Here is a 14,169-nt window from a genome sequence, read left to right as displayed (position 1 = left end):
CTGTGTTCTATTTGATAAGTATATATCCGCAAGGTAAATACATACCTTTTTACTGATAGATTACTCGTTCACTCCGCTTCCAATGCTGACTTATCGAACCATTGGCGGCATTCTGGATTTCTACATGTTCCTGGGACCAAGTCCTGAGAACGTAGCTGAGCAGTACACAGGGGTGAGTATAATGTATTGGATGGAATCACGTGAACAGTGTAACATTTTTTGTAGGACACGCACACACACACACGCACGCACGCACGCACGTACGCACGCACACACAAACACACACACACACACACACATACACTCACACACACACATACATAAACACACATACACACACACACACACACGCACATACAAACACACACACACACACACCTACGTACGCACGCACACACACACACACACACACACACACACACACACACACACACACACACACACACACACACGTGTGCGCGCACACATATACACAGGAAATTGTTCAGTACCTGGAAATGTCTGTTTGAAAAATTAGACATTATTTTATCAAGAATTTTCAAAGGCTACGCTGGTGTTATTCGCAGTCACTATCTCTCTTTTTCTCCATCGGACAGATTATTATTCAGTGTGTTTTGTTTCTACTACTACTGATTCGGGTCATTCACATTTAAATTTTCTTCGACGTTTTTGTTTGGGACGCCCGTTTTGTGAATTTTAACTACTGAAAAGACAGTGTAGTCCCTGTCACAAAATTGTGATCTGTATAACTTGAAGACAAATCCCCCCCTTTCGCCCTTTGCAAGATGTTAGCGTGACAAGTACTGTATCCCTTGTAGGTTGTTGGACGTCCATACATGCCTCCCTACTGGGCCCTGGGCTTCCAGCTGTGTAAGTATGGCTACAACTCGCTGGACAACATGAAGACAGCGGTGGACAGAACCAAGGCTGCCGGGATTCCGCACGTAAATATATCTTTTGTTGTTGTTGTTTTACTGTTTGTTGCGTGCTTCTTTGGTTGGTTAGTTGGTTAGTTGTGTTTTCGTGTGTGGTTTGCTTCGTTCGTAAGTGTTACTGCTGTTAAAAGTGTCTTGACATAGCTGAGCCTAACACTGTTTTGTACAGTTTGTAGCTGAACTTGGGGACGAACAAGCGAGAGTTATTTGAAAGGAAAGGGCAAACGCAGCGGAGTGAATTTGGCCCTGAACATTTTGTTTGTGTATGTGTTTGTTGCAGGATTGTAAAGGCAATAATGGAATTCAGTTACGACTTTTACCTCTTAAAAAGAGATACACAATGAAGATATGATTTTACCAACAGGTTTTTTAAGACGAGATGAATAAACGACTATATTCCAAACAACTGTCACACAATTGATAAACAAGTAAATTTTACATGCCAGGATGTGCAAATCGCCGACATCGATCATTTTGATCAGCGGAGGGATTTCACCATTGACAACGATAGCTTCAGCGGGCTTCCGGAATACTTCCATCAACTGAGACAAGAGGGCATGCGCACCATCATCATCATAGTACGTCACTTCCTCCTGTGCATTAAAACATATCTTATCTGTTGTGTGCTAAATTTGTATCTGCACGTCATTTTATGGCTTTGCTGAAGTTAAGATGAAGGAAGGGGGAGTGGATTTACTGTAGCTTTCACGAACATTCCGGTTTTCTATCAGGTTTTTTTCCTGAAATCTCAGTTATTATAAACCGTCTTTTGCTGTTCTTTTGATGCATTCTTTGAGTGTATAGGGACCTGTTTCTTTATTTACAAATGGTACGTTTCTTTTTACCAAATATACTCATTGTATTCTGATATTTTCACCGAAAACATGCACCTTTCGGTCCTATCTTTTTAATTCATGATCAATGGAAATTTGAATATGGTGGTGCTGGGATGGAATGAAGGAATATAGTTGGGTTCTATGAAGGACTTTGCTCTGTATTCATAACATAATCAATCATACAGAACAAACACAGTTTAGAAGCAAATAAAAACAAATAAAAAATAACAGGAAAACAATTAAAATGGGAGAAAATTAGATGTCGATATAACGACGTGAGTAGCTCTCACTTGGCCAAATGAAGTCATCTGTATCCCCACCAGGACCCCGCAGTGGTGAGTAACTACAGTGACTACGAGCCTTACAAGGAGCTGAAGGCGGTGAGCGGCTTCATCAAGTGGCCCAACGACACGGGGTACACCTACCCCCTCGACTCTGCGGATGATGATGGGTCCATATTTGGTTATGTGAGTTGTATTTGTGTGTGCTGGTTTTTTTTTGAAGGGAGGCGGTGGTCAGATTGAGAAAACGAGTAAAATGTTCTAATTGTGAGGCTGTGTTCTCGGTGGTACTTGTGCACTTGAGGAGGATGATTGGTGTGTATTACGGGAAAGCGTTGGCATGAATGTGTGTGTGTGTGTGTGTGTGTGTGTGTGTGTGTATGTGTGTGTGTGTGTGTGTGTGTGTGTGTGTGTGTGTATGTGTGTGTGTGTGTGTGTGTGTGTGTGTGTGTGTGTGTGTCTGTGTGTCTGTGTCTGCGTGCGTCTGTCTGTCTGTCTGTCTGTCTGTCTGTCTGTGTCAGTGTGTGTCTTTGTGTGTGTCTATGTGTGTGCTTTCAGTTTGTTTCTTTCTTTGATTACAGCCTTTCCTGTTTGCATTTACTTCATTTAAAGGTGTGGCCTCAAGGAAAGACAGTATTTCCAGACTTCTTCAAGTCCCGGGTGAGGGAGGAATGGAGAAAGCTGATCGTCAGACATAGAGGGCATATCGAGTTTGATGGACTGTGGATAGTAAGTTGTCATAGTGGTCCCTGATAACGTGCTGACTGTGGATAGTAAGTAGTCATAGAGGTCCCTGATAACGTGCTGACTGTGGATAGTAAGTTGTCATAGTGGCCCCTAATGGCTTCCAAGCGAGGGCATAAAGCAACAATGTTAGTGCCTCACTAGACAGAGAAAATCTCTCTGGATTCCCGGTGTGACTTAAAAATAGAACAAAGTGTATTGTCTATTTACAGAGAAGGATAGATCACAATTCAGAAATATTGATTCTGTGGTATATCTCTGACTATCGCACGGTAATGCAAAGTAGTCGCGATGCAGCGTGTATGAATGTTTTCGAGTCGAGTATATAAAAGGATGGATTTTAGTGGAGAAGCTAAAGCATAAAATGAGCTACACAATCCAAAAAAATGTCGACACATGTTTCAACCGAAATTTGCTCAAACAAAAGAAACACGATAAATAACTCAAATTGCTCCAAGAAAAGTGAATTTGGCACGACCCCAGCGTTTTATTTTACCAGAAGCTGTACATTTATGTAACCTGAGCTCTGTCCTTGTGTATTTCAGGACATGAACGAGCCGGCAGTGTTCGGTACCAATGAAGACAGACCCTTTAACTGGCCGGCTGACGTCAAGCCTTACTGGAGTCTGAAATGTCCTGTCAGTAAGCTGGACGATCCTCCTTACAGGACGGGTATGTTAATTGATTTAAACGATTTTGTTTTGCCTAAGTTTAAATGAACAATAAGGAAAAAGGGCAACTGTCTTGATCTTCTCCAGTTTTCTCAAGGCGTCGATTAAAATAAGTACGTCATGATTGAGTGCTGCATAACGTATTTTCATGCGCGAGGTGGGTTACTTTCAAACAAAGGGCATCCACACCAATCCGATTTACATGTCTGTAGTTTCTACGTGAGTCCCGTTAATCCAAATGTTTATGAATATTGACAATGTATGTTTACTATTAATTGTATTCCGGTGTGTGTATGTAAGCGTGCGTGCGCGTGCGCGTGCGTGCGCGTGCGCGTATGTGTGTGTGTATATATATACTTAGTATATATATATATATATATACTAGAATGAATACCCGCTTCGCCGGGTAGCCGGCTTCGCCGGGAAGAAGTACTTAGAGCCGTACGCCGGCTTCGCCGGGTCCGAACAATGGACCCGCCAAGCTTAGGTCCCTCCCAGATTCGTGGAATGGGAACAGCACGAAAATGATTCAGTGGCCATAATGCCATTCCTGACCATATCGAGTCCCATCCTTGTCGACGAATGTAACCGTGTTAAACACCTTTGGAGGCGAACTCCACTCAAACAGGACTGAGCAAGTTAGAGCTTATCTCTAAGCCCTTTTGAACTGTTATGGCTTCTCAAAGAAGGCCAGTACATAAAATTACACAAAAGCCGCCAGACCACATCACAAACAGAACTGAACAATGCACAGGTGTTCCTCACATAGAGACACACACACACACACACACACACACACACACACACACAAACACAGAGAAGCCGTATCTATAGAGAGATAGATGACAGTGTATTTTTCGCGTGGCTATAAATTGATTCGACCTTTGCATTTTTACAGTGAGGATAATTTACGGGTCCAATTTACGTTCTGGACACTGCGGTGACCTTCTAAAAATAGTAACAGAACGGGGAATATCCGAAGATGCCCCCTTCATACAAAAGTGCACCATACCAAAGAAGGGAGGTAAACGCTGAAAACATGGAGAAGATGAGAAGATAAGGAAGAGTTACTTATAATGGTGAAATGAACACAAAAACCAAATTCGGTTTAGCGCTGCGCGCTGAGAGCACGTGTTGAAATATCTCATCGATGATATTGTGTCCGGGGTGTAGCTGAATACGGTGTCCAAATTTGAAAAAGATCCACCGAGAACTTTGGCTTTGGTGTGTCGGTATGGGGGCCCGGGTAGCTGAGGTGGAGCCAAAATAGCTGAGGTGGAACCAAAATCGGTTCAGCGCTGCGCGCTGAGAGCACGTGTTGAAATATCGACCAGGTTGTGTCCTGTACCGGGTCTACCTGAATATGCCCACCAAATTTGAAGCAGATCCATCGAGAACTTTGGCCGTGCATGGCGAATACACAAATACACAGATACACAGACACACACACAGACACAAGTCGTATATATATATAGAGAAGATGTGTGTGTGTGTGTGTGTGTGTGTGTGTGTTTGTGTATGTGTGTGTGTGTGTGTGTGTGTGTGTGTGTGTGTGTGTGTGTGTGTGTGTGTGTGTGTGTGTGTTCATTATTATCATAATTAATGTTTAGCTGGCGATCGTTGTTACACTGCAGGTGGTGCCTTTAGCTACGACACTCCGGACCGACGTGCTCGCCTGTCGGACAAGACGCTGTGTCTCACCGTAGTGCAGGGTGAACACGACCAGTATCGGCACTACGATGTGCACAACATGTATGGCTGGTCGCAGCAGCCACCAACCTTAGAGTACGTTCTCAACCCTAAACAGAATTTTTTGCTATCGTATTTCTTTGATTTACTCCGTAACAAATGCAATGATTGTTTTTGTTTGGGGTTGGAAGTGGCAGTAAGCTAACAATGTGTAGAACTGATTGATTGGAACCTACATTTTCTAGCATTCAAGAACAAAGACAAATCGAGGAACATAATGCCAGATAATCTTGTCAAGACACGCTGTCTTCATCACAGGCACATGGCAATAGGGCGAGGCGTGGGGGATATGCTCTACTAGCTCTTACCTCCTAATAGCAAGCTTTCAAGCTCATCCCCATGATCATCAACGTGTAAAGTCATTAAACTATTTCCTGTGAACCATGGCAGATGTGTCTCAGTTCAAACACTATGAAAATGCATGTTACAGCGAGAGCATGACCAGCAGTAAAACCAAACGACCTTGGCGATATGTTATGGTTGTTTCAGAAGAATATGGCAGGAAACTTAAATCTTTGCAAGTTAAGATGTATGATAATTTATAACGATTTGCATTAATTATTATTCAAGTTTTCAGATTAAAATTTTAGTGTGTCGATCTTTGTTGTCTTACAATATTGGTATCGCGTATCGGTTCTCCAGGGGTATTCGTGACGCAGTGAAGCATCGGGGGATCGTGATATCACGGTCTACCTTCGTTGGAAGCGGTGCCTATGCAGGACACTGGTTGGGAGACAACGCCAGTGGCTGGGATGACCTCAGGGCGTCCATTATTGGTCAGATTGTTGGGCAACCTTTTTCGATTAATGATTTTTTTTCGCGAATAAGGACAATTCGAAGAGTTTTCTGACGTTTTTAATAATATTATTTTTGATCAGTTGAATAGTTGTTTACTTTCTTGTTTTGTTTGACAGTATGGAAGGGAGGGGCAATCTGAAAAGTGATCGTGCTGCTTGTTTAAAAATAACAAAGGCGGTTGTGACCAAATTGGTAAATCATTACCGACGCGACGTTTAAGTGTCCAATCGAGTAACATTTTGTCGCATGAGATAAATATCAGGGTGAGAACAAAGACAAGCGCCACACTTTTGTAGTGTATGAAACTGGACAATGCCGCTCTGCTGAAAAATACTTCTGTTTCCTTCTACAGCCACGCTGTTAATGGATTTGAACTTTTTACTTGTGTTCTTAATTTGAGGGAGTTATTGTGTTATCTATGCAGGAATTCAGGAGTTCAACCTGTTCGGCATTACATACACCGGAGCGGACATCTGTGGCCACTTCGGTACGGCGTCCTCTGAACTGTGCAAACGCTGGATGCAGTTAGGAGCCTTCTACACATTCTCCAGAAATCACAACGCCATTGGAAACAGGGTTCGTGGCGTTGATTCTTTGAGTGTTCGTTGTGTCAGTTCTTTTTTGACTCACATGCGAAGCAAAAGTGAGTCTATGTACTCACCCGAGTCGTCCGTCCGTCCGTCCGTCCGGACGTCCGTCCGGACGTCCGGACGTCCGTCCGGAAAACTTTAACGTTGGATATTTCTTGGACACTATTCAGTCTATCAGTACCAAATTTGGCAAGATGGTGTATGATGACAAGGCCCCAAAAAACATACATAGCATCTTGACCTTGCTTCAAGGTCAAGGTCGCAGGGGCCATAAATGTTGCCTAAAAAACAGCTATTTTTTACATTTTTCCCATTTTCTCTGAAGTTTTTGAGATTCAATACCTCACCTATATATGATATATAGGGCAAAGTAAGCCCCATCTTTTGATACCAGTTTGGTTTACCTTGCTTCAAGGTCAAGGTCACAGGAGCTCTTCAAAGTTGGATTGTATACATATTTTGAAGTGACCTTGACCCTGAACTATGGAAGATAACTGTTTCAAACTTAAAAATTATGTGGGGCACATGTTATGCTTTCATCATGAGACACATTTGGTCACATATGATCAAGGTCAAGGTCACTTTGACCCTTATGAAATGTGACCAAAATAAGGTAGTGAACCACTAAAAGTGACCATATCTCATGGTAGAAAGAGCCAATAAGCACCATTGTACTTCCTATGTCTTGTATTAACAGCTTTGTGTTGCATGACCTTGGATGACCTTGACCTTGGGTCAAGGTCACATGTATTTTGGTAGGAAAAATGTGTAAAGCAGTTCTTAGTGTATGATGTCATTGCTAGGTTTAGTTATTTGACCATGTCAAGGTCAAGCATGTGAGTCGTATGGGCTTTGCCCTTCTTGTTTATTTTTTATAAACTATTTGTTTTACATCAGGGTGTGCAGAGAACATGCGCAATGGGAAATCTATGAAAAGCGTAACATGCCTGCGTGTGCTATTCGGGACTAATGAAACATCGTTAATCATCTTTTTGGCACTTCTGGTGGATTTACATGGACGTTGGAGGAAATTGGTCAGTCTGTTTCCCAGTGAGCAATGAATGATGTGAATCATCGTCTTTAAAAACACATTACACCGATCTTTCCATGCAAGAGTGTACTTTAGAAGGTCTTGTTCTTGTATATAGTACTTCAAACAGTTAATGAATGAATGCAAGCCCTGTTTGTGCAAGCTTGTCATTACTTTTTTATGTTTGGGTTCAGGATCAAGATCCGGGCAATTTTAACGAGGAGATCAGCCGTCTGTCACGTGAGGCGATGGAGACGCGCTATTGGCTGTTGCCGTACCTGTACACACTCATGCATTGCTCTCACACTCAGGGCAACACGGTTCTCAGACCAGTACATCATGAGTATGTATACAGATTATGCGGTGTATGATGTAATTTATTGATTAAATAGTTTTCACTTTTTTTTTCTTCCTTTATTCCTGTTTAAATGACAATTCAAACGGAGTTATGATTTATTTCTCTCAATTCATTAGCTTTCTATACATTGGCTTGGTGTGTGTGTACCGGCACGGTTGGCCTAGTGGTGTCCGCCCCGTGATCGGGAGGTCGTGGGTTCGAACCCCGGCCGGGTCATACCTAAGACTTTAACATTGGCAATCTAGTGGCTGCTCCGCCTGGCGTCTGGCATTATGGGGTTAGTGCTAGGACTGGTTGGTCCGGTGTCAGAATAATGTGACTGGGTGAGACATGAAGCCTGTGCTGCGACTTCTGTCTTGTGTGTGGCGCACGTTATATGTCAAAGCAGCACCGCCCTGATATGGCCCTTCGTGGTCGGCTGGGCGTTAAGCAAACAAACAAACAAATTGGTGTGTGTGTGTGTGTGTGTGTGTGTGTGTGTGTGTGTGTGTGTGTGTGTGTGTGTGTGTGTGTGTGTGTGTACAAGCAGGCGAATAGTTTATGATTGATACATTATACATGATTATACATACTTGTCTAAATTCTCAAGGATACTGCATTCTTGTACGTTTCAGGTTTAGTGATGACCAAAAAGCACTGAATCTCAACGAACAGTTCATGTGGGGAGCCGGTCTTCTTATCTCTCCAATCGTGTACCCAGTAGGTTTTACAGCTGAAGAAGTCTTTTTTTGAATCCACAAAATATTGCGCAATTTGAAATACAAATCCTGATAATACATATGTAGGGCAATACAGCCAAACTCGTGCAAGCGTTGTTCGGTGTGTGCGATATCTCTCGCATTAAATCTCTGGATCTCCATAATTTCGTTTCCACGGTCTGATATGCCATGTGTAATTTATTAAGAAACAAAACGTGTAACAGCCAATTTGTTGAATGGACGAGCAGAAAATTATCTTCAGTGTTCACCTGTCTGATGCGCCATGTGTAATTTATTAAGAAACAAAACGTGTTTCTGCCAATTTGTGTGTAAGGACGAGCAGAATATTATATTCCGTGCATATACATGTCAGTGTATGTACCTTGAGGCACACTGGATATAGATTGGAATGTTCACGATCGAAAATCAGCATGAACGAGTAGTCAAAGGACTATCAGAAAAGTATCTTCTCTCTGTATAACAGTTCAGATGCCTCTCTGTTAACGTTCTCCTTTTTGTTACAGAATGCCACAGAGCTTTCCTACTACATTCCAAAAGGACGCTGGTATAACTTCTATGATGTGAGAATTCTTCTGTAGAATAGTTAACATATAATACTAGAGTTTTGATACCAGTAAATTAAGCAGCATGCTGTTTTGTTTAATTGTTTTCAGAAAGAAGGTCCATCGATTATCATTCTTTACATGATGAGATGTAAACATTCCGTCTGCGTGTGTTTGGGTATTTTTGGGTACCTTTCCGTTTTTCATTGGTTGTTTTACTTGTTCTTAACTAATTTGGTGCTTCGGGAATCACACCAAAACACTTCACAGATATGAATCAGTCATTCATTATGGTTCAGAAGTTGTATGGTCATTTTAACTGTACTGTCTTTGTCTTGGCGAGTGAAGATGTTGGCAGCCATTTGTCGAAGCATTCATTTGAACAATGGTTACGGAACTAGTAGTTGGTAAATACTGTCATACGATCTCTATGAATGCTAGGACTGTATTTTAACTCTCACACGCCAATCAATTTCTAATGTTACTTTATGCATTGATTCCACAACAGGGCAGTTTAGTGACAGCTTATGGTCAGATTGAGAAAGCGATCCCAGTCCAGTCTGACACAGCAATCCAGCTGAGTGTACGCGGGGGATATATTTTACCGATGCAGGAACCGGCCAGGAACACCACATACAGGTGCATGCTTCTTACGTATAACTCACGTTGCCACATTAGTTTTAATCGAACTGCAGTTAGTTCGTTATCTACGTTATGTCATTGGATTGGGCCTCTATTTGAACCCTTTTGGTCTCTGTTAGGCTATATCTGTAATTAAATGTTGAAAGCCATCTTTGACATTTAAGTTATAAATGTCACGTGTGTGTGTGTTTGATTATGCAAGTTAGAGAAGAAAAAAAATGGACAGGGATAGAAGTGAGGAACTGTTGTTTGTGTTTTCTACTGTCCTTTTTTCTGCTTTTTGAAAGAAAAAGAACTCTTTTCTTTTCTTCATCAGTTCCTGTCATGTTCTTCCACTTTGTTCTGTCTTTCTTGTGTGTGTTTGCATTTTGCTTACTGCACAGGAACACGCCCAGAACATGTCGAGTTTTTTTTAAACTTCCAACAACAAGCATAATAAAGTGTATTTGTTCAAACATGAATGTCCTCCTATCTGTGCAGTCGTAAGAACGCAATGAGCCTGCTGGTAGCACTCAGCAACGAAGACACACAGGGAGGCACAGCACTGGGCAGTCTTTTCTGGGATGACGGAGAGAGCATTGGTAAAAATTGTAGTTCGAAGGAATTAAATTTTGTCATGTACATATATTTTCATTCACTCTGGCGCTTTATTAAATAAAGTGCCCATTTCAATCTCAACTTTGGTCTGGTCTTAGTGTGTTGCATAAATGATTTTATGTGAGCTTGTGAACATAAACAATATCCATACGCACTGAAAAACTCTGATCGTTACAAACACGGTATGTCAGACAGATAACGGGCGTGCGCACATTGGTAAATGCACCAAAAAACAAAGATGCCACCATGATAATGTTGTTGTTTATTAACATGCATATAAGGCACATTCATTTGCAGGGTAATTCGTTGAATGTTTTCAATAACAAACATTCTGTACGGGTAAACCTTCGCACTCTCTCCTACAGAAGTGCAAACACGCTAACACACACGCACATGGACATGAATATATTAAAGATATAGGGGGCCTATCTTCGTAAACAAGCTTTGGTTATTTTCTTCTCTTATATATCAAGTTGACAGAATGTGTGTACGCACTTCCATTATATATAATAATGCGTAGTTCTTGTACTGAGCCACAGCCCTGTGATTGCTGTTTTTATTGTTGATTCAGATTCGTTTATCTGATGTGTTGCACAATCATTCTGTTTTGCAGATACTTACGAGAAAGGAAACTATTATCTGTCAGAATTCAAAGTCGAAAATGTAAGTAAAACTTTTCGGTTTGGTCTTCCTATCTATTATATTCTATTCTGTTTCTTTACACAATTGGATGTAAATCGTTGTCTTGTCAGGCCCTATAAGGAAGTAAATTAAAACAAAACGTAAGCTACATAAAGCTGAAATATATTCAGAAAGGCTTTTAAATTTTGTAGTGTTTTGAAATATGGAAACTACCAAATAAGACTTGAAGAATAACATACATTAAAAACAAATACAAAAAAGGTCATGAGGAGGGAAAACTCTGGCCGTAAGCTCCGAGAAATGCATACAGTATAATTATCACAAGTATATATCCAAGACAACCTCTTACTTTAAGTGCTGCTGACAAGATTTTGCTATTTTTCACTAGTGGAAATGTGCCGTCGTAGCGCAGCGAACAAAATTTGCCTAGCAGTGTTGTCGATGATGATGGTTGTTTTCTTCGGAAGCATTTTGTTATATGATGTAATAATTAACATATCAGACGCATGAATGTGCATGATTGTTGAAGCTGCAAAAGCCCCGATCTGCATTTACCCTTTTGCTGACTCCATCTTTGTACGAAACATACTCAGAACATATTTTGTGTAAACAGAAAGCCCTCACTATGAACATTGTTCATAACAATGTACCTGAGACACAGAATCTTCACTTCGACCAAATCAAGATTCTGGGAGTGACGAAGATGCCAAGGTTCATCAACAGTCAAAGCGGGAGTCAGACTCCCATTCACACTGGTGTCAAATTTGACGATCAGTTACAGGTATGATTTTACTGTTGGCATTTAGAGATCAGTCTACTTTTGCTAGGCACATAATGTGGAGCGGGTTTTTTATGGGCCTTTGCAGATATATTTAATTATTTAAGAGAGACAGATAGATATAGAGGGAGAGAGATATATATATATATATATATAGAGAGAGAGAGAGAGGGAGAGAGAGAGAGAGAGAGAGAGCTAGAGGGAGAGAGATTATTCATAAATAAACAGATTGGCTTGACAAAAGACATTCTTATAAACCTGTCTTTCTGTTCATTGGTTTGGTCCCTTGATATCTCTCGATGAAATAGTTACCAGAATTACAATAAATATACGTAATGAGAGAAAATTGAAGTAGGCCTGACCAAGATGTTTTTTGTGTTTCAGATATTGGAGATCACACTGACAGCAAGTCTCAACGCTAACCTGTCTCTTTCCTGGTACTAACATACAACGGTTTGCTTCTAAGGATTAACCAAAGCCGAGTCTCATTATTAACATGTCGCTTTTCTTGCTATGTGTACTTATAGTCTTATCATCAAAATAAAGCGTGTGTGTAATCATAATTCTACTGTTGTAGTAGTTTGAAGTGTAATTCCCGTGTGTGTGTGTGTGTGTGTGTGTGTGTGTGTGTGTGTGTGTGTGTGTGTGTGTGTGTGTGTGTGTGTGTGTGTGTGTGTGTGTCTTCGGCATGCCAGGTCAAAATACAAGAGACAGATTGCTTTGACACGTTTCTCAACAAAGCAAAATACCAACGTTTATAATCCATTTTAATTTCTATTTTTTAATATCACACACAAAACCCCACAAAATCAGCAATACCAAAACAACAAAATTAATTAAGAAATAAATATAAAATGGACACTTTAAACAAAACCTACCAATCACATAGTATTAATTACTCACGGTATATATCATGGTAAACCGGCACGGTTGGCCTAGTGGTAAGGCGTCCGCCCCGTGATCGGGAGGTCGTGGGTTCGAACCCCGGCCGGGTCATACCTAAGACTTTAAAATTGGCAATCTAGTGGCTGCTCCGCCTGGCGTCTGGCATTATTGGGTTAGTGCTAGGACTGGTTGGTCCGGTGTCAGAATAATGTGACTGGGTGAGACATGAAGCCTGTGCTGCGACTTCTGTCTTGTGTGTGGCGCACGTTATATGTCAAAGCAGCACCGCCCTGATATGGCCCTTCGTGGTCGGCTGGGCGTTAAGCAAACAAACAAACAAATATCATGGTAATAATGTTTTGAATTGGAGGGCTTGCTAGTATTCCATTGTCTGCGTTATAAGCTTACGTGCACACCCGTACATGCAACACAAACGTCATTGCTAAGTCTGAAGAAAGGCGGCCACAAAAGTGGTATCACAGATTGCATCAGTCATGCAAATGGCAAAATATCATTCTTGATGCAGATAAGAAAAGAATTTATCATCGTTTTGCTTAAAATGGGGATGTATCGACTTGCAAATAGCTGTATACTTGGGTTGCTCGAAGAATAGGTACATTACTTAAATTAACGACCATTTTGATAAAAATATCACATATATATATCCATCACATATCGATCTCAAGTATATTTTTTTGCGTGCATCTTTTGATTTTTCTACGTGTTAAGCTAAATATATTTAGAAAATGAAGTAAGACAAAACTGTGACGCCACCCAGGGTTAATCCCTGGGGTAAAAAAGTTAAAACAAATTGGAAAAATAGCAACCAAGCAACATCTCTAAATTCTTCGCCATTATAGAAGCTCTCAAATATGAAAGGGAAAGGTGAAGAGAAAAAAAACACTTACTTTACATGGACTTGAAATTCTTAAACATGAAATATTCAGATGAGTGGGCTGAAAATGACTGCATCCCCACAACTCATTCTGATAATCATCCGTCCACGCTATCGCTTATGTCTCTCTGACAGGATGCATAATTACTACGCGGAGTATAGGGAAAGAAGCGGAGCTAAAAGCCGAAATCTATCAAAACAAGAATACAGAGTTATCTCCTATATGTTTTTCGCTAATGTTTCTGACAAAAGAGGAAAGTGATTGCAGAATGACCGACTTGGACAGTGATCTCCGTTCTGTTCTTCACAGTTATGATAAAGACATCGTTCTAAGGTCAAAACAAGTCGACATTTTGAGGCTGCTGTGGGAAAGAGACCGTGATATTGTGGCATCACTCCCAACTGGTTACGGAAAAAGTATTGTCCGCTCCGTAGCCATTTTGTTATGATCACGTGACAAAGTTGATTATCACGTGA

General features: G+C 41.0%; 1 protein-coding gene across 1 annotated transcript in view; it reads left to right on the top strand.

Moving 5' to 3' along the window:
* The window catches only part of LOC138967731 (maltase-glucoamylase-like), a 55,503-nt gene extending 43,028 nt beyond the window's left edge, over positions 1–12,475 (top strand). The window contains exons 49-65 of the mRNA XM_070340387.1: positions 60–172; positions 819–944; positions 1,382–1,513; positions 2,095–2,238; positions 2,665–2,781; positions 3,342–3,468; positions 5,102–5,252; positions 5,859–5,992; positions 6,439–6,590; positions 7,829–7,977; positions 8,607–8,691; positions 9,215–9,271; positions 9,762–9,892; positions 10,376–10,476; positions 11,106–11,155; positions 11,748–11,915; positions 12,297–12,475. Of these exons, the coding sequence (XP_070196488.1) occupies positions 60–172; positions 819–944; positions 1,382–1,513; positions 2,095–2,238; positions 2,665–2,781; positions 3,342–3,468; positions 5,102–5,252; positions 5,859–5,992; positions 6,439–6,590; positions 7,829–7,977; positions 8,607–8,691; positions 9,215–9,271; positions 9,762–9,892; positions 10,376–10,476; positions 11,106–11,155; positions 11,748–11,915; positions 12,297–12,356 (1,997 nt within the window). The 3' untranslated portion in view covers positions 12,357–12,475. The remainder of the gene's footprint in view (positions 1–59; positions 173–818; positions 945–1,381; positions 1,514–2,094; positions 2,239–2,664; positions 2,782–3,341; positions 3,469–5,101; positions 5,253–5,858; positions 5,993–6,438; positions 6,591–7,828; positions 7,978–8,606; positions 8,692–9,214; positions 9,272–9,761; positions 9,893–10,375; positions 10,477–11,105; positions 11,156–11,747; positions 11,916–12,296) is intronic.
* The last annotated feature ends 1,694 nt before the right edge of the window (positions 12,476–14,169 follow it).

Source organism: Littorina saxatilis, linkage group LG5 (assembly GCF_037325665.1).
Source record: "Littorina saxatilis isolate snail1 linkage group LG5, US_GU_Lsax_2.0, whole genome shotgun sequence".
Lineage (NCBI taxonomy): Eukaryota > Metazoa > Mollusca > Gastropoda > Littorinimorpha > Littorinidae > Littorina > Littorina saxatilis.
The sequence above is the reverse complement of the archived record's forward strand: the minus strand, read 5'-3'. Positions and strand labels throughout refer to the sequence as shown.